Genomic DNA, 22,773 nt, shown 5'->3' with positions numbered 1-22,773 from the left:
ACTTTGTAGCCCAGGCTGGCCTCAAACTTGCAAAGATTCTCCTGCCTCAGCCTCCCGAGTGCTGGGATTACAGGTTTGCACCACCACACATGGCTTTTTTTTTTTTTTTTTTTTTGAGAAAGAATTTTGCTAGCTCATCATTTTGTCTAGCCTAAACACAAATAAACCTGCTGCCTCGGCCTCCCAAAGGGCTGGGATTATAGGTATGTGCTACCAGCCAGGGCTAGACTTTTAGCCAGGGCTAAAATTCTATCATTTAGAAGCAAGGCATGGCAGTTTATGCCTAGAAGCCCAGCACCCTGGGAGGCTGAGTCAAGAGGATCACAAATTTGAACCCAGCCCGAGCAATTTAGCAACACAGATCCTTACTTTAAAAAGTAAGCGGGGCTGGGGATTTAGCTCAGCGGCACAGAGCCTGCCTGGCAAGCGCAAGGTCATGAGTTCAATTCCCGGTACTAGAAGAAAACAAAAAAAAAGAAAAAGAAAAAGTAAGCCAGGACCTGTAATCCCAGCACTCAGGAGGCTGAGGTTAGGAGGATTGCTGCAAGTCTGAGTCCAGCCTGGGCTACAAAGTGAGCTCAAGGCCAGTTTGAACTGCATAGCAGACACCCTGTCTCAAAAAGACAAAAAAAGGGGCTGGGGATTTAGCTCAGCGGCAAAAGCGCCTGCCTGGCAAGCGCCAGCTCGTGAGTTCGGTTCCCGGTACCGGAGAAAAAAAACAAAAAAAAAAAAAAAAAAGAAAAGAAAAAAAAAGGGAAAGAAACTGGGTGTGGTGTTACACACCTGTAATCCCAGCACTCAGAAGGCTGAGGCAGGGAGATTGCCTTGAGTTTGAGGCCAGTTTGGGCTACATAGTGAGTTCAAGGCCAGCCTGACCTACACAGCAAGAGCCTGATATTTAAAAATTAAAAATAAAAAGGTAAAGAATCAAATAAGTGTGTTTGAAACAACACCGATTACCTTGAGGGGTATTAACAACCACAAGCCTTTTATGGTAATAATTTTTTAATTTATAATAAAAGGGGGACTGGACACAGTAGCACATACCTGTAATCCCAGCACTAGGGAGGTAGAGGAAGGAAGATCGTTGCAAGTTCAAGACCAGCCTGGGCTACAAAGTAGCTCAAGGCCAGCCTGAACTGTGTAGTAAGACCCTGTCTCAAAAAGACAAAAACACAAATATAATAATAATAATAAAATAAAATAAAAGAGGGAAGACAAAAAAATGTATACTTTTATTTTTCCTTTGGTCTTTTTGAGACAGGGTCTCACTATGCAGTTCAGGCTGGCCTTGAGCTCACTTTGTAGCCCAGGATGGTCTCGAACTCGCAACAATCCTCCTGCCTCAGCCTCCTGAGTGCTGGGATTACAGGCGTGTGCCACCACGCCCAGCTCCTTGCCTTTCTTTATCCCAATCCCTTTTCTCCCTATATTTCCTTCTTAATTTCACATTTTCATGCTATATCATCAGCACACAAAAGCATTAACTTTTGAGGCTAAATCTGTACAGCATTTACAGCTTCCAGGGGGTATTCTCTATCTTCCACAGTTTTGAGGTGCAGGGTTTATGACTTTGGAGCCCCCTTTCACCAACAGGAAGCACTGATTTTCCCAGATCACATAACCCTTCCCTTTGGCCATGCATTTCTAACTAATGATCCCCCAGACCAACTTTGCTGTTCTGGCCTATTACAGGGGAATAATTTAGCCAGTTGCTAACCCTTCCTTTGTAATATCACACAGTTCCTAGTTAATCCAGTTTCTCCTAATCTAGCTGTGTGAATAGCTACCCACCCAGAACTAATCTCTGCTTTCTTGGGCCTTCTTGAAAATCCTCCACAGAGAATCTAAACCTTGGAAAACATTCCTTGCTATTGTCCAGCGCGTTATACAGTTCCTCTGGGAAATGTGCTCTTCGGTTTATGCCTAAGCAGGCCTGGACACTCATAAGCAAATTTTAAAAATATTTTTAAGTGAAAAAACAAATTCTGAGTGATTGATTTATGGATTCTACTATCAGACTAATAGCTTGACTTTTCATTTAATGTGTTGTAAAATCAAAATTTCTGTCTAAATTCCCAGACCTCAGGCATTGTAAATCCTTTTTAAAAGGCAGAGGGAGGGGGGTCCTATTACTTTTGAACTCTTATTGAGGCAGGGATGTTAGCTATTTTAAATATTATATTTAAACCAAATATGGGGGGATAAAGTACAGAACAGCATGCGTACACACACACACACAGACAATCACAGGAAATTCTGCCAAGAGAACTGCTGATTTCCCAGTATTTAATTTCATCTGTATACTCTGAGGCTGGGGGCATGGCTCAGTAGTAGAGCTTTTGCCTACTATATGTGAGGTCCTGGGTTCCATCCCCAGCACCACAAATAGTAAAAGGAAAAAAAACCCTTCATATGTGTATTTTCAAAGTACAGGGATGTCTTAGTGCTATTGTTTTGCAAAATGGAAATTGCGTTTTTGTTTGTTTTTTTCTTTTTTTTCTTTTCCGGGACCGGGAATCGAACTCACGACCTTGCGCTTGCCAGGCAGGCGCTGTGCCGCTGAGCTAAATCCCCAGCCCCTGGAAATTGCTTTGTAGTATTTTTTCTATTGATATAATCCAAGTTCACAATTTCCAAAACATGCTCTATCTTCTCACAGTTCCCGGTATCACCTTTGTAGCAACTTTTACAACTGTAAATTGTTTCAGTCATTTTAGCGCCTTCCTCGCTCTGTTCGACGTAAATTCGAGGTCAGACGCTGCGTTTACACACATTCCCCCCAGCGTCTGGCTACTAATTAATACTACTAACTTAACTGGTTTGTTACTAAATATATCACAAACATCCTCATTCCATAGTCTCCTAGTGAGACTTAAAACTGTTGTTTGTTCTAGATACTAAACTTTTGAGAATTTTCTCCTCCTAACGTTCTGTGATTCTAAAGGGTGGGAAAAAAACCTTTCTAAATATTTCCCCCGACACAGCGTAAATACGGAAACAGGCACAACTCCAACCTCCAGACACTGGAGGCGCCAAAAAACCGGCGCCCCGACTACATCTTAGTGCGCATGCGTCAGTCTTCCGGAAGCTGCCGCAGTGACTGCCGGGAGAAGGCAGAAAACCCGGAAGTAAACATTCGCGGCTTGACTCCGTTGAAGTCGGATGGTTTTGGAGTGCGGTCAGCTGAACTGGGTAAGAAAATACTCTGAGAATTTGCGGACGAGGGAGCGGGGAGGATCGAGGGAACCGTGGGAAATAGGTCGAAGGCTCTTGATTATTAGATCTGTCCTTGCGGGGCTGAGGACAAAGAGCCGAGAGGGAAGCCGTTGTCCTGGGACGCAGGCGGGAAGATGCTTGTGTCCGTCCAGACCAAGCCTGCGTCATCGAACAGTGGGTTTAAGTGGTAGTGACCCTTTTGTCGCGGTGTTTCGGGGACAGACTGTTTCCAGAATTTTTTTGAGCTTCGATTTCCTCGTTAGGTAATAGTCATACTTTTCGAAGGTAGAAGTAGGTACTATGAAATTAAATGAGATCTTAAAGCGTTAGTTTCCACTAAGCATCCAGGGAGTGGGAGTTCTTGTTTACACCTGGAGAAAGTAGGTCCCTCCCCAGCGAGGGGGTCTAATGAAGACCATTTGGTCACTGCAACATATAGTTTTAATTTTTAATGTTGCAGGCCCAGAAGCCAGTGTCGTACGTTAGATAACGTAGGGTTTAAAGAACCCACACTGGATCAGGGCTGAGTTTGAGATCTTTGCTACTAGCCTGTGTCCTAAGCTCTTGGAACTTGTTTCTTCACTGTAAAATGGAGTTGTTTAAAAGACTGAATGAGCAGTTTCTTTCCCTTGCACAATATAAGGAAGAAAAAAAATATATACGTATACACACACAAGATAGCTAGGATAATTGTACCACTAATTTCTATTGGTTTATTGAAAGGAACAGTTAATGCCTATGGTTTCATCAGTTTCGCATGCCTATATCTGGTAATCTGAACAGTTACTTTGAAGATAAGAATTTACAATATAACAACCATTGTTAATTTTTAAAAAAAGACTGGATGAGAACCAAGCTCAAACTGGTGGTTATTAAAGTGAGGGTTAAATTTATTGTTGGGTCCCTTCACCTCACAGTACGTTACACAAACATCTGTGGAGATTTTCTGTGGGTCAGACACAGACTAAGAGGACACCTTTGAGCAGCAGCATAGACTCCTAGCCATTGAGCACATCTGTTGAGAAAGAGCTTTGTAAAGGCCCAATGTCTGTGCAGAGCGCATAATGTGTTAGAGGCACCAGAAGTGGCTCTATCTAGTGGGTAGAGAAGGTGGGACAGTTGTGATGATGAGGCTGGAAGGTAGGCAGGTGCTGGACCATAGCCAACCGTGTAAGTGTGTTTAAAAAATGTTCATTTTTAGAGTAAAAATAATGAGATCCATTGGAGCTACACTGTCCAATATGATAGTTATTAGCTACTTGTGGCTGCTGAGACTCAAAATATAGCTAGTCCAAGTAAGTGTAAATTCTATACCAGCTTTTAAGACTGAGTTGATGTTTCATGTTGACTGAATTTGAAGTTGTAATATGTTGGCAATATTGGATTAAATAAAATTGCGTGGAAGTGACTTTACTTTCTTTTCATCTTTTTAACATGGTGGCTGGAAACCAAAGTTACATATTATATTACATACATATGTTGCAGGCATTATATTTCTCTTGGATGGTTCTGCATTGGCAGCATAAGTTTGAGCACTGGGACATTATATGATTCAGTTTGTGTTTTAAAAAATTAGGCTGCAGCATGGAGAATTAATTTAAGGGACTCAGAGGAGCCCAGTGAGCAGGAAAAAGTAATACTCACACTAAAGTGGTAGGCAGCATTGAGAATGGAAAAAAGTATATGAATTTTGGAGATATTCAGATAGTGAAAATAACCCTTCATAATGAAATAGATTTAAGGATAAACCGGAACACATGTAAGCAAGGGGATGGTGCTACCTCTAATTAAGCTAGGGAACAGTGAAGAGACAGTAGATTTCAGAGGGAAGATCAAGAGTTTTGAATTAAGATATGTTAAGTTTAGGTCCTTTGAAAACTCCTAAGTGAAGAACTCAAAAGTTGAATACGTGTATCTGAAGCACAAGTGAAACTGAGTCACAAACTGGAGCACCAATTGAAAACTACAGTGAATGTTTAAATTTAGAAATGTATTACAGTAAAAGACGAATTGCCATTAATCCCCCACAAAATACTTTCCCTCACTTCAGACACACTCATCCCCTTATTTTTGCCATTTTATGGAGCAGTTCTGGAAGTCCTCATTTCATGTCTTTAGTTGCACTGTGGTGCTTCCTTGATGTTCTGAATTGATTTAAAACGTTCACCTTCTGTGGTCATTTTGACTTTGGGGAAGAGCTAGAAGTAGCACGATACCAGATCCAGTAAATAAGGTAAATGAAGACACACTGTAATATTTGTATAAGCAGCCTGGGCCAAGGGTGTAGCTCAGCGGCTTAAGCGCTTGTCTGGCAAGCCTGACATCATGAGTTTGATTCCCAATGCAAAAAAAAAACAAATTGTATAAGCAGGCTTTCCATTGGATGGCACTCGGCAGCAACATTCACCGTATTTTTTATCTCGTCTCATGAAGACATGCATGAAAGGGGACGTCCATGCAAGAACAATAACATAAGTATGTCTGAGTGAAGGGAGAGTATTTTGAGAGGGGCAGCAGCAATGTGTCTTTTACTATAATAAGTTTTTCCATTTAAAACTTCACTGTATATTTTGTTAGCCCCTTGTATTGTTGTTGTTAAAGCCTTGGAGACTAGTACAGCTTTGAGTGATAAAGGATGCTCCAACTAAGCTTTGAGGAACTTACCATTAAATAACTGGGTAATGGATGAACGTGCAAAGGAGACCAGAGGAGCAGTGAGACAGGCACCAGAAGAACTCATGGGGTGAGCCGCCACGGTCGCCATCCGCAGAGTGGAGGCGTGCACCTTAGTCTGTGGGCCCAGCTGAGGCTCTGCAGCTGTCTGCCACAGGAGTGCTGCAGTGGTAGCCGAGTTCTCATTTGGTGTCAGTGGCATTTTGTATTAGTGTGGTATATATCCACCTGAAACCTTTACTGAAGTGCAGAAATACAGACTCACTTCGCTTATAACTACTGATTCTGAGCTCGTAAAATGATTAAGTTAGGTAGAGAGCTATTTGTATAAAACAGCAATCAGAGTCTGAAAACTCAGAACCTTTGTTTAGATCCTGAAAGTAATGAAGTATTTCTTTCTTGGGTCTTTTTGTGGTCTTATTGTATAGTCCCAATATTGAAAATACTTATTATTATTTGATTTTAACTTCTATAACTTGAACCCATAAAGCAGTGGATATTTGTGTTGTTTAATTCCTGTAATATGGAACTCTTACATCTTAAAAAATTTTTAAATCAATCTTTAAATGACAATGATGAAATAAAGTTAAATCTCTGTGGTTTAAAAAAAAAAATCCTGGGGCTTTGAATTTAGCTCAGCGGCACAGCACCTGCCTGGCAAGTACAAGGTTGTGAGTTTGATTCCCGGTACCAGGAAAAAAAAAGAAAATCCAGTAGGAAATAGTGTCATGAGGCAAGGAAATAAGAATATATCAAAAAGAGAAGGAATGGGACTGAAAAACACATTGATCATTCATAACAGTGTAACTGAACAGAACAGCTGAGGGTCGAAGCGAAGTTAACATACCTGAGGAGTGGAAAGTGAAGAAATAGACATGACTGTGGGTCAGTGGGGCAAACCTAGGGCACACCTGCCACAGCGGGCAGAGAGCCCTTTCTGTCGACACACAACAAAGTGTACAAGTTGTTTTTTTCTAAACTAAAACCTCAGTATTCAGGGGGGTTTTGTTTGTGTGTTTGTTTGTTTTGTCTTTTTGAGACAGGGTTTCACTATGTAGTTCAGGCTGGCCTTGAACTCACTTTGTATCCCAGGCTGTCCTCAAATTTGCAGCAATCCTCCTGCCTCAGCCTCCTGAGCGCTGGGATTACAGGCATCCACCACCATGCCTGGCCATTTTCAAGTTTAATTGCAGCATCAGCACTTTGAGATAAGTAAGTGGCTTTTGAAGTGGAGTTTGCCCACTCGGTCTCTAAAAGGTTCACCATCAGTGCTATAGGTAGTCCTTCAAACATTTGTCTTTAAAGAGAAAGAGGAATAGGACCGTGTATACTCTCTGTAAGGGTAACTATGACAGAGAAATTAGAGTTACTACACAGAAAAGGCAGTTCAGGAATGTTTATGAAAGAGTCCTATGAAATTTTAAAGACATATGTGCGGTGGGCTGACAACTGGTGGTCGACTTGTAACACCCAGCTGAAGTGAACCAGCGCAGTGCTCGGTGTGGGAGGCCCACCTGAGGATTGTTGCCGGCAGCATACGAGGCAGAACTGGAGAAGAGAAGCTGTTGGGGAGCTGTTAGGGAGCTGCTGGTTCTCTTGGGCTATTCTTCTGGAGGACCTTGTCATGCTGACTTTCCTGATGAACTTGGTTGTTCCCACTGGAAGAGGAACTCTGGACCTCGCTGTTGCTGAGGATGGCTGTGGTACTTTTCAGGGAAGCTCTGGTTCTGAGCATCGCTTCCTGGCTTCAGTTCAGATCCCTCAGCCTGCCAGCACAGATCCTTCATCCCGCTGGCAGAGACTTTATAGCTTCCACCACTGATCTGTGGGCCCTCCCAGCACACATTCATGAAACAGGCCTGCTTGAGGCATTGTTGTGGGCTCTAGGCCTCCAGTTGGACTCGTGGAAGGCATTGTTTGGGGCTCTGGGTCTTCACTAGACTCATGCAGGACATTACTGTGGGATCCAGGCCCTTGGCTGGATTCTTTGGTCTTAAGTGTGTGGGCAGATTTCCTATACTCTCTCTTTGTATATGATTCTTCGTGTGACTATTTTAAATAATTTTATAAAACGTGTGTCCTGTATTGTCTTGTTCCCTCTGCAAAACCCCAACCACAACAATACGAGACATTGTGTCTAACTCATATGTGTTATTAGGATGAATTTTTGGTAGTTTTCAGTGATGAATTCGTGAAGGCCTGCTTCCCACTGTAACTTCTTCCTTCTCTTAGAAAAAGCCCCGCCATCATGTCGGCAGCAGCAGTGGATACAGCGAATGCTGCACCCCTGTCGGGGTCCAAAGAAATGAATTTGGAGGAACCAAAGAAGATGACTAGAGAGGACTGGAGGAAGAAGAAGGAGTTAGAAGAACAACGAAAATTGGGCAATGCCCCTGCAGAAGTTGATGAGGAAGGAAAGTAAGTACTTTAATTTTTTGCAGAATCTCTTCATGCAAAATTCTCACTTGAATCTACCTAATTTATCAGTTCCGATGCTATCTTATCAAGTTCATATACACGAGGTTTAATGATTGAATAATGTCACAGAGCTCATCATGAACAGTGGTAGTTCCTTTTCACCCTTCTGCTCCTTATCTCCCCCTATGGTGACGACTTTTAAATCTGAATTTTGCTGGGCGTTACCTTTACATTTCTGAATAATAATACTTACCCAGTAATTTTAATCAGTTGACTGTAGACATTAAGTTTTTGCTCTGATAGGTTTTGTTCACTAACACATCACAACCTTCCTTTCTCTTCTTTTCAGTTATAATAGTATTTTTAATATCTTGATTAGAAATATTTCACTTCATACAACTGCTTTCTTCATTTTCAGTTGTTCTTTATAGTAGAGATAGCAGTCACGTTCTTTTGCTCCTCTTGCTGTTGTATCTCTATTCTTAGATTTTGTGTAGGATGTTTGTAACTGAACTATTTTCAAACTTCATTAAAAATTTTATTACAGAGACATCAATCCTCATATTCCTCAGTATATTTCTTCAGTGCCATGGTACATTGATCCATCAAAAAGACCCACCTTAAAGCATCAGAGACCACAACCAGAAAAACAAAAGCAATTCAGCTCATCTGGAGAGTGGTACAAGAGAGGTGTAAAAGAGGTATGTAGGTGACCTAGTGCTAGGATTACACAGATACACGACCACACTCAAGTGAAGACTCTTAACTGATATTTTCTTGCTTTTTTTGGTGTTTACTTATTTCTCTTGGCTAGTACTAGGGATTGAACCCAGAACCTTCACACTGATTTACATCCTTAGTCCTTTTACTTTTTTTTTAAGAGACAGGGTCTTGCTAAGCCTCTAAATGGCTGAGGCTGGGCTCAAATTTACAGGATGGCATTGAACTCACAACTGTCCTCCTGCATCAGCCTCATACATGCAGAGATTACAGGCATGCGCCACTACGCCCGGCCTGATTTTCTTCTTAATAAATAAGTCACTTCATTAGACAAGACATTAATGAGAGCCAAGTTATTTGTTAACTTGTTCAGATAAAACATTGCTTTGTTCTTTATATCAATTTATAGAATTCCGTCACTACTAAGTACCGCAAAGGAGCATGTGAAAATTGTGGGGCCCTGACACACAAGAAGAAAGACTGCTTTGAGGTAAGTTCACCTTTGAGAATTTTGGAAACTGTTGTCAGAGAGTCCTTCTTCCTTCTCAGAACTTCTGTTTTTCTAAAATAATTTATATTTTAGTACCAGTTAAATAAAAATTAGGATGAGTGAAGTTAGTCCAGCATCATCAAAATTTTCTGTCAGAAAGTTATCTGGTAGTTAATCACATACTAAAAATCCATGGAGTGTTCACATTGGCTCTGTGAAAGCTACATGAAATTTCCTTCTGAGCTACCAGTATTTAAAAAACTATTTCATCTTCTGTTTCCCAGAGACCTAGGCGAGTTGGAGCCAAATTTACAGGTACTAATATAGCTCCGGATGAACATGTCCAGCCTCAGTTGATGTTTGACTACGATGGGAAGAGAGATCGGTGGAATGGCTATAATCCAGAGGAACACATGAAAATTGTGGAAGAGTACGCCAAAGTTGATCTGGTGAGCAAGACTTCCGGCCATCTGCTTCTCAAAGAAGAGTGTACATTTTACAGTATTTCTAAGTTAGCCACTCTACTTTTTAGGTCTTAAAGCACCATGATGTTATTACAAATGATGTTATTTCTTAGCAGTAGACCTGATTTCCTAGTGAAATTAACCAGTGTGGTAGCCCTCTTTGGCGGCAGTTTCTTCATGTTTAATTATTTTATTGTTGCTTACTCGACCTTATAGAGCAGAACGCGTTGAAAGCATGAGAACGTCTGTTCTCTTACCTATTCTAGGATTCAAAGCTTTTAGCTTTTGGAGTTTCTGAACTCTTGGCCCCAGGCATACTGCTTGCCCGTACATCTTTTTTTTTTTTTTTTCCCCCTGTCTTTTTTAGGCAGGGTCTCACTATGCAGTTCAGCCTGGTCTTGAGCTCACTTTGTAGCCCAGGCTGGTCTGGAACTCACAACAATCCTTCTGCCTGAGCCTCCTGAGTACTGGGATTATAGGCGTGTGCCACCATGCCAGGCTACATCTTTATTATACTTGTCACACACAATTGGAATGGTCGAAGGGGAAGAAATAACTTGTTTCAGAAAATGGAATTTTATTTTAATTCAACCTCATTTTTTCTGTTATGACACCACCTACTTATCCCCCTTCCTTTAAACCATCGCCAACACTGCCTTTTTAAAATTAGAGATAATATTTAAAGATCATGAAATATCACATAAAAATCTAGATTCCATCTTTTCTTGTACGTTGAAATAAATGGTAACCCTGGGCCTGCGTGGCAAGACTCAGTCTGTCATCTGGCATCACCTGGCCTCTGTCCTTTTGGGCTGGGGCTGCTCCCTATAGTTCAGTGCTGATGCCGTCCGGCTCAGCGTACGTTAACGCCTGGTACAGGCAGCCACTCCCATAACTCCTGTTCCTTAGCATCAAGGCCCAGGGCTGCAGGGGATCAAAGCGGTAACCCGTGCAGTGCCCTCTTCTGGAAACAACACAATTACTCATTTTAAATGTATGAAAATCAAATGTCTATTTGAATGTTTTAAGCAAAATTTAAATGTTTTTTTGTTTGTTTTTCAGGCAAAACGAACATTGAAAGCCCAGAAACTCCAAGAAGAATTAGCTTCAGGAAAATTAGTAGAACAAGCTGTAAGTAATAAAAATGATCAAGACAAAAATGTTCTGACTCTTAGCCAGTTGAAATGAAATTTGGAACAAGAATTCATTTTATATCTCTGTAGTTAGAAAATATGTTAGGGAAAGAAATCCAGTATAGGCTGAGCATCTTTAATTCAAAAATCCAGAAAGTGGGGCTGGGGATTTAGCTCAGCGGCAGAGCGCCTACCTGGCAAGCGCAAGGTTGTGAGTTTGATTCCCGGTACCGGAAAAAAACAAAACAAAAACAAAAATCCCGAAAGTAAAATCTCCAAATGAAAGCTTTGAGCTCGAACATGATGCCATCTTTTCCTGCACAAGAGGAAAGTTACATACCAGACCTCATGTGACAGGTTGTAGTCATAACGTAGGTACAACAAAAAATACTGTATAAAATTACCTTTAAGATGTGTGTGTATATGCAGATACTAAAAAAAAAAAAACCTAAAATTGAAAACACTTCCAATCCCAAGCATTTCCAGTGTGGAGTACTCAGCCTGTTAACCTGTATTGTTAAGGGGTAGGAGCAAAGCTGACACTATTTATACTTTTCATGGAAAGTCATTGGGAAAGAATGTTGCCCTAAATTATTTACGCACCTTTTCGGAAATTAAATGCATCAGTCCACCCATCCTAAAGAATTTTGTATAACTTCTATGCACAAATCATTGTGCCCAGAGATTTTCACTGCACCATTTTCCACACTAGTGAAAAACTGAAAGAGCTGAAATAACCAGACATTAGGGAACCGACTAAACTATTGTATATCTGCATTATGGAATGTTGTATAACTCTTAAAGTGGTGTTTATTAAGACCTTGTTAACAGCACTGGTAAGTGCATATGTTTTAATGACACATGAAAAAATATCACAAACAAAAAATACTAGAATACCAGCTTTTCTTTTTTTCTTTTTTCTTTTTTTTTGTATTTTCTCTCATGAACATGTGTTAATTTTATAGCTTGGCAAAGATTTTTCATACTAAAAAGGTGAACTGCAGCTAGTTTTTTCTTTTTAATTTATGTATAAAAGGTTTTTTTCTTTTTTTGTCAATTTCATGACACAAACACGTGAAGTTTTTTACTTCAAGTTTCCAAAAGAGACTCTTAGCATATATGACTTGCAAAGCAAAAGAAATTCAGAGATGAACTCCTAAGCAGTTACTGAGACAAGTTACCAGCTAGTTGTTTAAAATCCAACTCTGCCACATCTAGCTAGCTGCTCTTAGAAGATTAATGTGCCTCTCTGAGTCTCAGTATAGTGGTAAAACTGCAATAATGATACCGCATTACCCCTCTCCTTTTTTTACCCACTTGGATGCACGGATATTAAGATGAACTGCATACCCTCAGAGTGGAGCAGCCTACTGCAGAGACTGAGTTGTCTCTCCAGCAGTGTAAATGTACTTTGTTGAACTAGCACCTATAGGGAACTCCAGAAACATCTTACTATCTTTTAAAAAATATTTATAGCTCATCTTGTTGGGGCATGCCTGTAATCCCAGCAAGTAGGAGACTGAGGCATGAGGATTGCTATGGGTTATTTGAGGCCAGCCTGGGCTACACAGGGAAACCTTACCTCCAAAAAAGAAAAATTACATTTCTGATTTTTGAAGTAAGACACATACTAGTAAAAAAAAAAAAAAAGTAGGAAATTATAAAGAAGAAAATACGGATTTTTGGTTTTGGGTTTTTTTTTTTTCTTTTTTTTGTCTGTTTGAGACAGGGTCTCGCTATGCAGTTCAGGCTGGCCTTGAGCTCACTTTGTAACCTAAACTGGTCTTGAACTCACAACAGCCCTCCTGCCTCAGCCTACGAAGTGGTAGGGTTCTAGATGTGCGCTACCATGCCTAGCTCTCATGTTAATTAGTAACGTTTTGTAGGTGTTTTTGATTTGAGAGTTTGGGGTTTTGTTGGTGCTGGTGGTTTTTGTTTTGGTTTGGTTTTTTTGTGGTGCCAGGGTCAAACCTAAGGCCTTGTGTACACACTGCACCACTGAATTATACCCTAGACAGCTATTAGCTTGTTGATGTCTTTCCAGTTTCCCCTCTCTCAAAATATCTATTTAATGTTTATAATTCTATATTCCTTAAATGGAGTCATCTTTGCACACTCATTTATTGCCTGCTTATTTAATTTAATATATAGTACAATGAGGACTTGTTTTCTGTGTTATTAAGTATACACATACAATACCATTCATTTTTACGTATATTCATACTTTAAAAATCAGGAGTTCACACCTGGTGTGTGGCGCACACCTATAATCCCAGCACTCAGGAGGCTGAGGCAGGAGGATTATTGTGAGTTCGAGTCCAGCCTGGGCTTCAAAGTGAGCTCAAGGCCAGCCTGAACTGAGTAGCGAGACCCTGTCTCAAAAAGACCAAAAAAAAAAAAAAAAAAAAAAATCAGGAGTTTAAGAAGGTATTCAATGAAAAGCCTCTTTCACCCCCCCCCACCTTTTTTTGTCTTTTTGAGACAGGGTCTCGCTATGCAGTTCAGGCTGGCCTTGAGCTCACTTTGTAGCCCAGGCTGGTCTCGAACTTTCACCTATCCTCCTTCCTTAGCCTCCCAAGTGCTGGAATTACAGGCATGCACCACCACACCCGGCTTCTTCCCCTTTTCTGAACCTTCTCCCTATAACCTTTTTTGTGGGTTTGACTCAGAGTTTACAATACAAATATAAATATGAAAACAATATATATAAATATGTAATCTTATTGCCACTTCTCCCTCCCTATTCTTTTTTTCACATAAAATGTTAGCAGATTGTACATATTTTTCTTTACTTTGACTAGACTTCGTTAGTGTGTTTAGTATGTGTACAAATTTATATTCCCATCAATGTACTGTATGTACACACATGCACACACACACACACACACACACATACGCACTCCTCTTTCCACATTTCCTCACCCACTAACAGTATCTTCCTTTTTACTCCAAAGCCCTTGTAAAGAGACATAATATTATACTGACCATTTCATTCATGGTATCCTGAGCAATTGCTAATGAAGCTGACAAAATTTTGGCCTTTCCTTAAAATAGAGTGTTTTATGCTCTGGCTTCTTCATTGCCAGAATTTTACAAAGGTTCATTCGGCTCTTAAGAATTTTGTTACAAGACTCTGGTAACATTTTATTTTTGGACTTGATAGAAAACTAGCAAGGTTTAATGAACATGGTATATCTGAAGACCAAGGCATATGGAAATTACGTTTACTGAGTATTTTGTTCAGCTTAATAGTCCCACTAATCTTCTGTGATTATAATCCTATATCAGTTTTTTTTTAAAACCTAGGTATTTTCTGGGTTTGTAGATACTTTAATAAAATTAACTACTTATAGTGGTGTATTTGTATTCAGAATATCTGTCCTCATCACAAGTGAAAAAATACAAGAATTTGTTCAGTTAGAATTACTGTTAGTAGTAGTAGTAGTAGCAGTAGCAGTAGTATTTGCAATGCTGAGTATCAAAGCCAGGGCCTTGCACATGCTAGGCAAAGTTCAACCACTAAGCTACACCCTCGTCCCAAGATGAGATCAGTTATGTTTTTATGGTGTTAAATAGTCAGTAGGTAAAATGAAATAAAGTTACAAATGCTTTTCTTTTCTTGATGCAGAATTCTCCAAAACACCAGTGGGGAGAAGAGGAACCAAACTCTCAGATGGTAATAAAGTGTTGCCCTGTCATTAACTTTCTCAGTTTTCAGTGGCTGATAATAATTTAATAACTAGTAGTAGCTTTTAAATAACAAGAAAGCATAAGGGTGGATTATAGGGAAAGGAAAGCAAGGGCTACACTGCTCTTTTTTACTCAGTTTTTGTTCCCTCTCCCTCTCTCAGGAAAAAGATCATAATAGCGAAGATGAGGATGAAGATAAGTATGCAGATGACATTGACATGCCTGGGCAGAATTTTGACTCCAAGCGACGAATCACTGTCCGGAATCTCAGGATTCGAGAAGATATTGCAAAAGTGAGTCTTGCCAACCTGACCTGCACATTTGAAAAATATTTGCCTTCCCCGCTAAATTTTATCTTCCTGCTGTGCGTGGGTGGTATTTGGGTAATGTAAGCAGAGTCTTTCCAAAACAAGGTATCATTCTGCTTTCTTTCTCCTTTTTTTTTTTTTTACATTATTTTCTGTCTTCACTCGTTCCCTGGAAATGGACACACACATTTAGATGATCATATTAAACAACTCCTACCTGCTGACATCTTTTTTGCCATAAGTAAATGTTCAGCTTTTTAACCTTTTTTTTTCTTCTAGTATTTGAGAAATCTGGATCCAAATTCTGCCTATTATGATCCAAAAACTAGAGCAATGAGAGAGAACCCATATGCCAATGCAGGGAAGAATCCAGATGAGTAAGTACCAAATTTATAAACGTCAAGATAAGTTAATTCCATTTTTACCCAACCATAGATGGTATTCATTTTAATTCGGATTAAGTTTTCTTTCCTTAAAGAAGAAAATCTCTGACAGTTTTTAAAATTTCTATTTACAGAGTGAGTTACGCTGGAGATAACTTCGTTAGATACACAGGAGATACTATTTCAATGGCTCAGACACAGTGTAAGTGTTCGGTCTCTGTGAAGGCGTTGTATCACCTCTAAGAATGGAAGCCAAGCATGGTGGCCCAGGCCTGTAATCCTGGCTTCTTAAGAGGCTTAGACAGAAGGATCACAAATTCAAGACCAATCTGGGAAACATAGTAAGACCGTGTCCCATAAAGGGAAGGGGTGTGGTGCATAAGCCCCGGGTTCAATCTCTAGTACCACAAAAAAAAGTAAAGGGGATGGAGGGTAATTTTTTTAAAGCTTGCTTCAGAGAAACATGCAATAAATGTAGTTGGCGACTCATTAAAATGTTGTGAATTATTCTAGTGTTTGCTTGGGAAGCCTATGACAGAGGATCTGAGGTGCATCTGCAGGCAGATCCTACAAAACTGGAGCTGCTGTATAAGTCCTTCAAAGTCAAAAAAGAAGATTTCAAGGAACAGCAGAAAGAGAGCATCCTGGAAAAGGTAATTTTCTTTTTCTTTTTTTTATTCTAAAGAGAAATAAAATTTCAAAAAAAGATAATAGGGAAGGATGGTTAAAGCATTTCATATTGTTGTCTTTAGTTACTCATAGTACAGTTTATCAGCATTTAATTGTCTAAACAATAGGAAAAGGTAATTTTCATCAAATGGCAAAGAAGAATTTTAAGAGCAATTACAACTTAAAAAACATGTGTTTTACATTTGGAATAACGTGCAGAGAGTCCCTTTTAATCCACAAGGAATTCCATGACTTAAATCAGCTGGTATTGACTTCGTATCAGTGAGCTTTTGCAGCCAGACATGCCACCCCAGAACTGGTAGTTTAAAGCAAATACTCATTATTTCTTGCAGCTTTTTATGTCAGCTGAGTTTCTGAGCATTTTCTGTGCTCAGCTGAGGACCTTACATGCCCTGCTGTTTGGTCGGGTTAACAGGCCAACTGTCCCGGGCAGCCCCTCACACAGAACCACGTAACTCTGCCTCCCGTGGTCTCTTCCCCTCTAGTCTGCAGCCCGGGTGTTGAGAAGGCACTTCAGGGTTCTAGAGGTGCAGTACACCCGAGGGCCTCTGCATGCATCACGTTTCCTAGCCAGGCCCAGACGTAAGGGGCTGTGAAAGACCGCGCCTCCTGATGGGACAGCCAGCAAACATGAGGCACGGGGCAGGCGTGAACGGGGAAGAGGAGTTTAGGGCTGTCTTGTAAGCTGCCATACTTAACAGATGAATAGCAACTGAGACATCTTTTATTTGTCTGTGAAAACTTGATAGCATTTTTTTCATTGTGTTGTCTATAACAAAGCCTAGTAAACAGTGTTCCTTTATTCTTTCTAACTGAAAGTAAATCCTTCCGTAGAAATTTGAATACAAATCTTTATTCTCAAGTATACTTGACAGTGTCCAATGTCCTTTTAGTATGGTGGCCAAGAACACTTGGATGCGCCTCCAGTTGAATTGCTGTTAGCCCAGACTGAAGACTATGTGGAGTACTCAAGACATGGCACAGTCATTAAAGGACAGGAGCGGGCCATAGCCTGCTCCAAGTATGAGGAAGACGTGAAGATCAACAATCACACGGTATGTGTTATGCTGGAACCATTTCTCCTTGTTAGTTGGGCTCTCGATTGCTTTTTTTTTTTCTATTATAACTCAATTATCTATTGCTGTGGGATTTTTTCTTTAAACATTTTTAAATGTATAGGACTACATTCACCTATAGATCTACTGAGATTCAAATATTTTTAACATGTCGCTGCATGTGCTCCATGTAGGTTTGTGTGTGTGTTTATACACATTTATACATGTATATTTGTAAATTTTTTTTATGGAAATCAGATATGACAGTCCACCCATAATCATTTAGGTCCTTTATCCTCCAAGAATAATAAGGGTTCTGCATAGCCATGTGACCACTGTGCTTCAGAAGTTTGACTTTAATTCTTTAATTCTAATATTACTCCTTAATTACTTTTTGAAAAATACACACAAAAGCTAGGCATGGTGGTGCACACCTGTAATCCCAGAACTCAGGAGGCTGACGCAGCAGGATTGCTATGAGTTCAAGGCCAACCTGGGCTACATAGTGAGCCTAAGACCAGCCTAAACTACACAGCAAGACCTTGTCTCAAAAAACGAAAAATACACACAAAAATCCTTTCAATGGCTTTTTCATAGTGGGAATCAAGTTGAGGTTGTGTTGATTATTATTTGGTTCTTATGTCTTTTTCTAGAGTCTGTCTCCTGTTTTCTTGAAAGCAACCATTTTCCAGATCCAGCCAGTTACCTTGTACACTGCCTCGTCTTCAGTATTTGAGTAGTTCTTAGTAATACGTAACTTACTCCCGTGTATGTCCTAAAAGTAAGAATTTGGGCCGAAAAGCTTGGTTAGCTAGAGGCTATTTTGACAAGGATACATAACAGTGATATAGTGTATTCCATAGTATATCACATCGGCAAGCACATACCCCCGCTTGCTGTGCTCTTGTTTTTTTATTGTCCGTTTTTTTTGTCTTTTGGAGACAGGATCTCGCTATACAGTTCAAATTGGCCTTGAGCTCACTTTGTAGCCCAGGCTGGTCTTGAACTCGCAGTGATCCTCCTGCCTCAGCGTCGTGAGTGCTGGGATTACAGGCGTGCGCCACCACGCCCGGCTTGTACTCTTCATGTGTGTTTGTGCTGAAGATTGAATCCAGGGCCCTGTGCAGGCCAAACACATGCTCCACCTCCAAGCAAGATCTCAAGCCCAATTGTTTTTATTTTTTATATTTGGAATCAAGTTGAAGTTGGTATTTTGTTTTGTTTTTTTGTAGTACTGGGAAGTGAACCCAGGAGCACTCTACCTTCCAATATCCCAGCCGCGCACGTGTGTGTGTGTCTTTTTGAGACAGGGTGTTGCTCTGCAGTTCAGGCTGGCCTTGAACTCACTTTGTAGCCAGGCTGGTCTTGAACTCACAAAGCTCCTCTGCCTTAGCTTCTGAGTGCTGGGATTAAAGGCATGTGCTACCACACCTGGCTCCCAGCTATTTTTATTTTGTATTTTGAGGCAGGGTATTGCTAAGTTGGCCAGGCTGGCCTCAAACACGTAGTCCTCCTGACTCAGCCTCCCAGAAATGTAGGATTATAGGAGTTCACAGCCATACCCAGCTTAGTATAGCCTTGAAGTACCCAAACTGCAATTGTCTTATGTCAGGGATCAAAAACCTAACTACCTAGAGCAGCAGCCCAGGCCACTGACTGTCTAGAGTGCAGTGAGCCAGGCAGATTGTACAAACTGGACAACACAAACCCCATCTCAGAGGGACACATGCTGTTCGGCATCAGCCACACTACCAAGTGGGGAAGTAGGCCCTGAGCTTCCCGTGTCTTAACTGTTGAAGGGAAATTGGCTGTCCTCGAGTATTACGTAAGCTTTGAGAGTAGAATTTAAAGGCCATTTTCACTGTAACGCCAGCTTCTCCACACTTGAGTGGTTGAGGTGGTTGGCCCACCTTCTCCCTTTTACTGGGGAATTCCCAGAATTTTTCTGGAAATTACCTTATCAGCAGTATGCTGAAGGTCTAAGTTCTCTTTTTACATAACCCCTCTTGCTCTCTCTGCAGCATATCTGGGGATCCTACTGGAAAGAAGGCAGATGGGGATACAGGTGCTGCCACTCGTTTTTCAAGTACTCCTATTGCACAGGGGAAGCCGGGAAGGAGACTGTTGTAAGTAACTGTCTGTGGTTCTTAAAGGTGTGAGACGGCCAGAGCTCTTAACCCTGCATAAGACATACCCGCTCACATTTCAGATTTCATCTTACAGGATTGGTAACGATACCACTCAACTCAAATCACCTCTTGTTTCTTCCACAGAATTCAGAAGACTGTAATACAGATGATGTAACTGGAGAAGAATCTGTGAAAAAACCTCAAACCCTCATGGAGGTAAATCTGTAGTCATTTGTCCAGAATTTTTAAGTCCAGAAGGAAGGACTTCAGGGGGTGTAGCTCGGTGGTGGAGCATTTGACTGCAGAAGGAAGGACTTCAAAACATGCACTAGAGCCTTGGGTTCACACTAATTGTTTTAATCATCCTGCTTAGATGCACCAAGAAAAACTAAAAGAAGAGAAAAAGAAGAAGAAAAAGAAAAAGAAGAAGCACCGAAAGAGCAGCTCAGAGAGTGATGATGAAGAAAAGAAGCATGAAAAGTTGAAGAAGGTACTTTGTGAACTCTGAATAGCAGAAGCAACACAGTATTCTAACAGTAGGAAGTGATCTAGTCTTGTCTGCAAGTTCATTTTAAGAAATGACATGAACCAGAGTCTGGGTTATATGCCCAGGTCCCATTAATGGACATTTTATGGGCTTAGACTATTCGATATCACTAATGCAACAAAGAATTGTGCTTTGTAAAGCTGTTATTTTGGAATTACTGACCTGTTGCCCAGAAATAATTGCCTTCTGGCTTTGTTATTTTTAAGTTTTAGCAAATCCTTGAGAAAAATCAAAGTTGCACTCTCCACCAGAAACTCAACTGTCAGCTTGTTTTAGAAAGAATAAACTCATATTTGTCACTAAATGAAGTTTAACGCCAACTGAAAATGTCATAGAATGTTGCGTGCTCTGCAGAAATAGCTTTCAGAACCAAATAGAAACTAGTGAGCATCAGTTGAGGCTGACTCCTAAGCTCTTTGATACAGCACTCTGTATTCAGGGGTCTTTCCTTTGGGTCTCTGCCATTTGTGCACAGAACAGATCTGATGGAGAGCCGTGATACTAATTTTTTTCCCTTTCACTATAGGCACTGAATGCCGAAGAAGCTCGTCTTCTTCAAGTCAAGGAGATCATGCAGATTGATGAGAGGAAGCGGCCTTATAATAGCGTGTATGAAGCTCGGGAGCCCACTGAGGAGGAAATGGAGGCCTACAGAATGAAACGTCAGAGGCCAGATGACCCCATGGCCTCTTTCCTTGGACAGTAGTCATCCAGGACAGATGTACTCTTTCACCTTCTGGATAAGTGTAGGTAGAAGAATCTGCCTACTGTCCCTGCTGCCTAACTTTAATAAAGCTTTAGAAGTCTCAAAGTAAATTTATTTTCCACACTGAAGAAACAAAACAGAAGAAAACCAAAGAGGAAGTACATTAAATATGGACTAAGATTGGAAGTAATCTAATTTTACATTAGTGATGGAGAAAGGTCTTGGCTGTCTACCTATCAAAATGTCTTCTACTCACCAGTAAAGTCTCTATTTCCTCAGTTTTTCTAGCCCTTTATCTAATAGTGTTACACACTTTGAAAGTAGGTTCGTTACTTTCTCAAAACTAGAACTTCTTTTTTAAACTGCTAGAAATTGCAGTAATAATTTAACTTTAATTGTAGTTGCTTTGTAGTCATTTGTTTTAAATGACCTGAAACAAAAAATAAATTTATTCTAACTTGGACTTTGGGTAACTGAAAGAATATTTGTAGAAAATGTAAATAACTTTACTCTCCTGTGTAAATCTGTGAAGTAACAAATATGTTTTTATTTGATGACCAAAATTTTTAATACATTTCCTTGAACCTTATGTACAGAACCAAATTTGTTAGTCTTTCAATGGAAGAAAACTTTATTTTCTCATCCTTGGGTCAGTATTGTCTAATCAGTACTTTTACCGTGCTAAACATGATTTACCCCTAGAAATCTATTCCTCTGCTTGTGATACTGCTACTTTTGTGATTACCTTTATGTAACAATTATGACATTAAATTTTAAAAGGTATCTAATCTTCATTGGCAGCAAGTCTCACTTTAAAACTTGGAAAGAGTAAAACCTGAAGTTGAAGGTTTCTTCAGAATTGTAAGGATGGTTTGTGGGATCTTAGTAATTGAGTCTGCTGTGATCCTCAGGCCTCTTCGATGAACATCGTGAAGATAATGCTGGCAGAATGAGACAGCCTGTGAAAAGCCCCTGACATGACTGCCTTCACTGAACAGTTTCCTGGTCTGTCAAAAAGCACTTGTAGAATATGGTGTTCACTCAGCATCTCAGACACTGTAGTGGTAGAGGCACAGCTGTCTGTCAAATACTGCACTATGAATATATATGGCCTCCAGATTCAGACTATTATGAAATTAATACAGTAATGCCAATACATAGATCTAATTCTTTTCTTTAAAAGGTCAAATTTGTCTTCAGATTCTTTAACATAGGATGGCTCAACATAAAGTCTCACACTGGTGTGGGGAACCACTCAGACTGCTCCAAAGCTCAGGGGCATCTAAGGACGTGACCGCTTGTCTAATGGAAGCACACAGTGGGACGCAGTTTTATAACCATGACTTGGCACGGGTAAACATGCATGCGCTAGGTACAGCACTATGTAAGAATGTGAATATGAGATAACAACCTGTGTAAGAGTCACACAATAAAGACGCAGGCGGCTCGGCTCTGCTCCGTGCTGCCTGCTGTTGTGGCTGTCTTGCACACCTACCTTCTTCAAGTTTGGGACCTCACCCACGAAAATCTCCCTTGGGCCCCCCAAGCAGGCTGACAGTTGGTGTCCATTTCGTATTTCATCTTCTATTAATAAAGGTATGTAATTGAGAATACTTAACTGCACGTGGTTTGTAGTGTTATTTCAAATATTTGGTAGAGAAGTAAGCTGTAAACAGTGGCAGTGAACCGATGGCACAAGTGCCATAGTGAGCTGTTTGCATCGAGACCTCTAAGAGGTTCACCAGCTCTGGATTATAAAACTGCCAGAAAGCTCGTGTTAGCCCTATGAGGTTGTAATCCAAAATCGTGTCTTTTAGTTCACTTCGGGAAAAAGCTAACACCGTAGATACGAGTTCCAATATATAGCTGCATATTGGAACTATGTGCTATGACTTTCATGTTGTCTCAGAAGACTCAAGGGATAATGGATGGCTGTCTCTTTTTTACAACTAGCACATGGGCTTAACAGCTGGAAATGGCTTGTTCGACTCCTCAAAGTGAAAGGTTTTGTAGCCAGGACACAAGCCAGATGCCTCTGATTGTAAAATCTCCCCTTCAGTGTTTAGGGCTGTGGTTTCTAGACCCTGAGGCTGATCTTCTGCAGTTTCTTCCATTGACAGGCTTTAAGCAGACCCCAAGTGTTCGCCA

At 40.5% G+C, this 22,773-nt stretch overlaps 1 protein-coding gene across 1 annotated transcript; it reads left to right on the top strand.

The window, feature by feature from the left end:
• The first annotated feature begins 3,086 nt into the window (after nt 1–3,086).
• Slu7 (SLU7 homolog, splicing factor) lies at nt 3,087–22,243 on the top strand. The gene is made up of 16 exons (XM_005376265.2): nt 3,087–3,195; nt 8,125–8,310; nt 8,858–9,011; nt 9,440–9,520; nt 9,805–9,969; nt 11,047–11,115; nt 14,746–14,793; nt 14,969–15,100; nt 15,395–15,492; nt 15,633–15,700; nt 16,012–16,151; nt 17,082–17,243; nt 19,265–19,369; nt 19,517–19,588; nt 19,746–19,862; nt 20,446–22,243. The coding sequence occupies exons 2-16, from the start codon at nt 8,141–8,143 to the stop codon at nt 20,623–20,625; spliced, it is 1,761 nt and encodes a 586-aa protein (XP_005376322.1). The 5' UTR covers nt 3,087–3,195; nt 8,125–8,140; the 3' UTR covers nt 20,626–22,243.
• The last annotated feature ends 530 nt before the right edge of the window (nt 22,244–22,773 follow it).

Source organism: Chinchilla lanigera, unplaced genomic scaffold (genome assembly GCF_000276665.1).
Source record: "Chinchilla lanigera isolate Chin_1 unplaced genomic scaffold, ChiLan1.0 scaffold00007, whole genome shotgun sequence".
Taxonomy (NCBI): Eukaryota; Metazoa; Chordata; class Mammalia; order Rodentia; family Chinchillidae; genus Chinchilla; species Chinchilla lanigera.
Note: the sequence above shows the minus strand (reverse complement) of the source record. Positions and strands in the feature narration are given on the sequence as shown.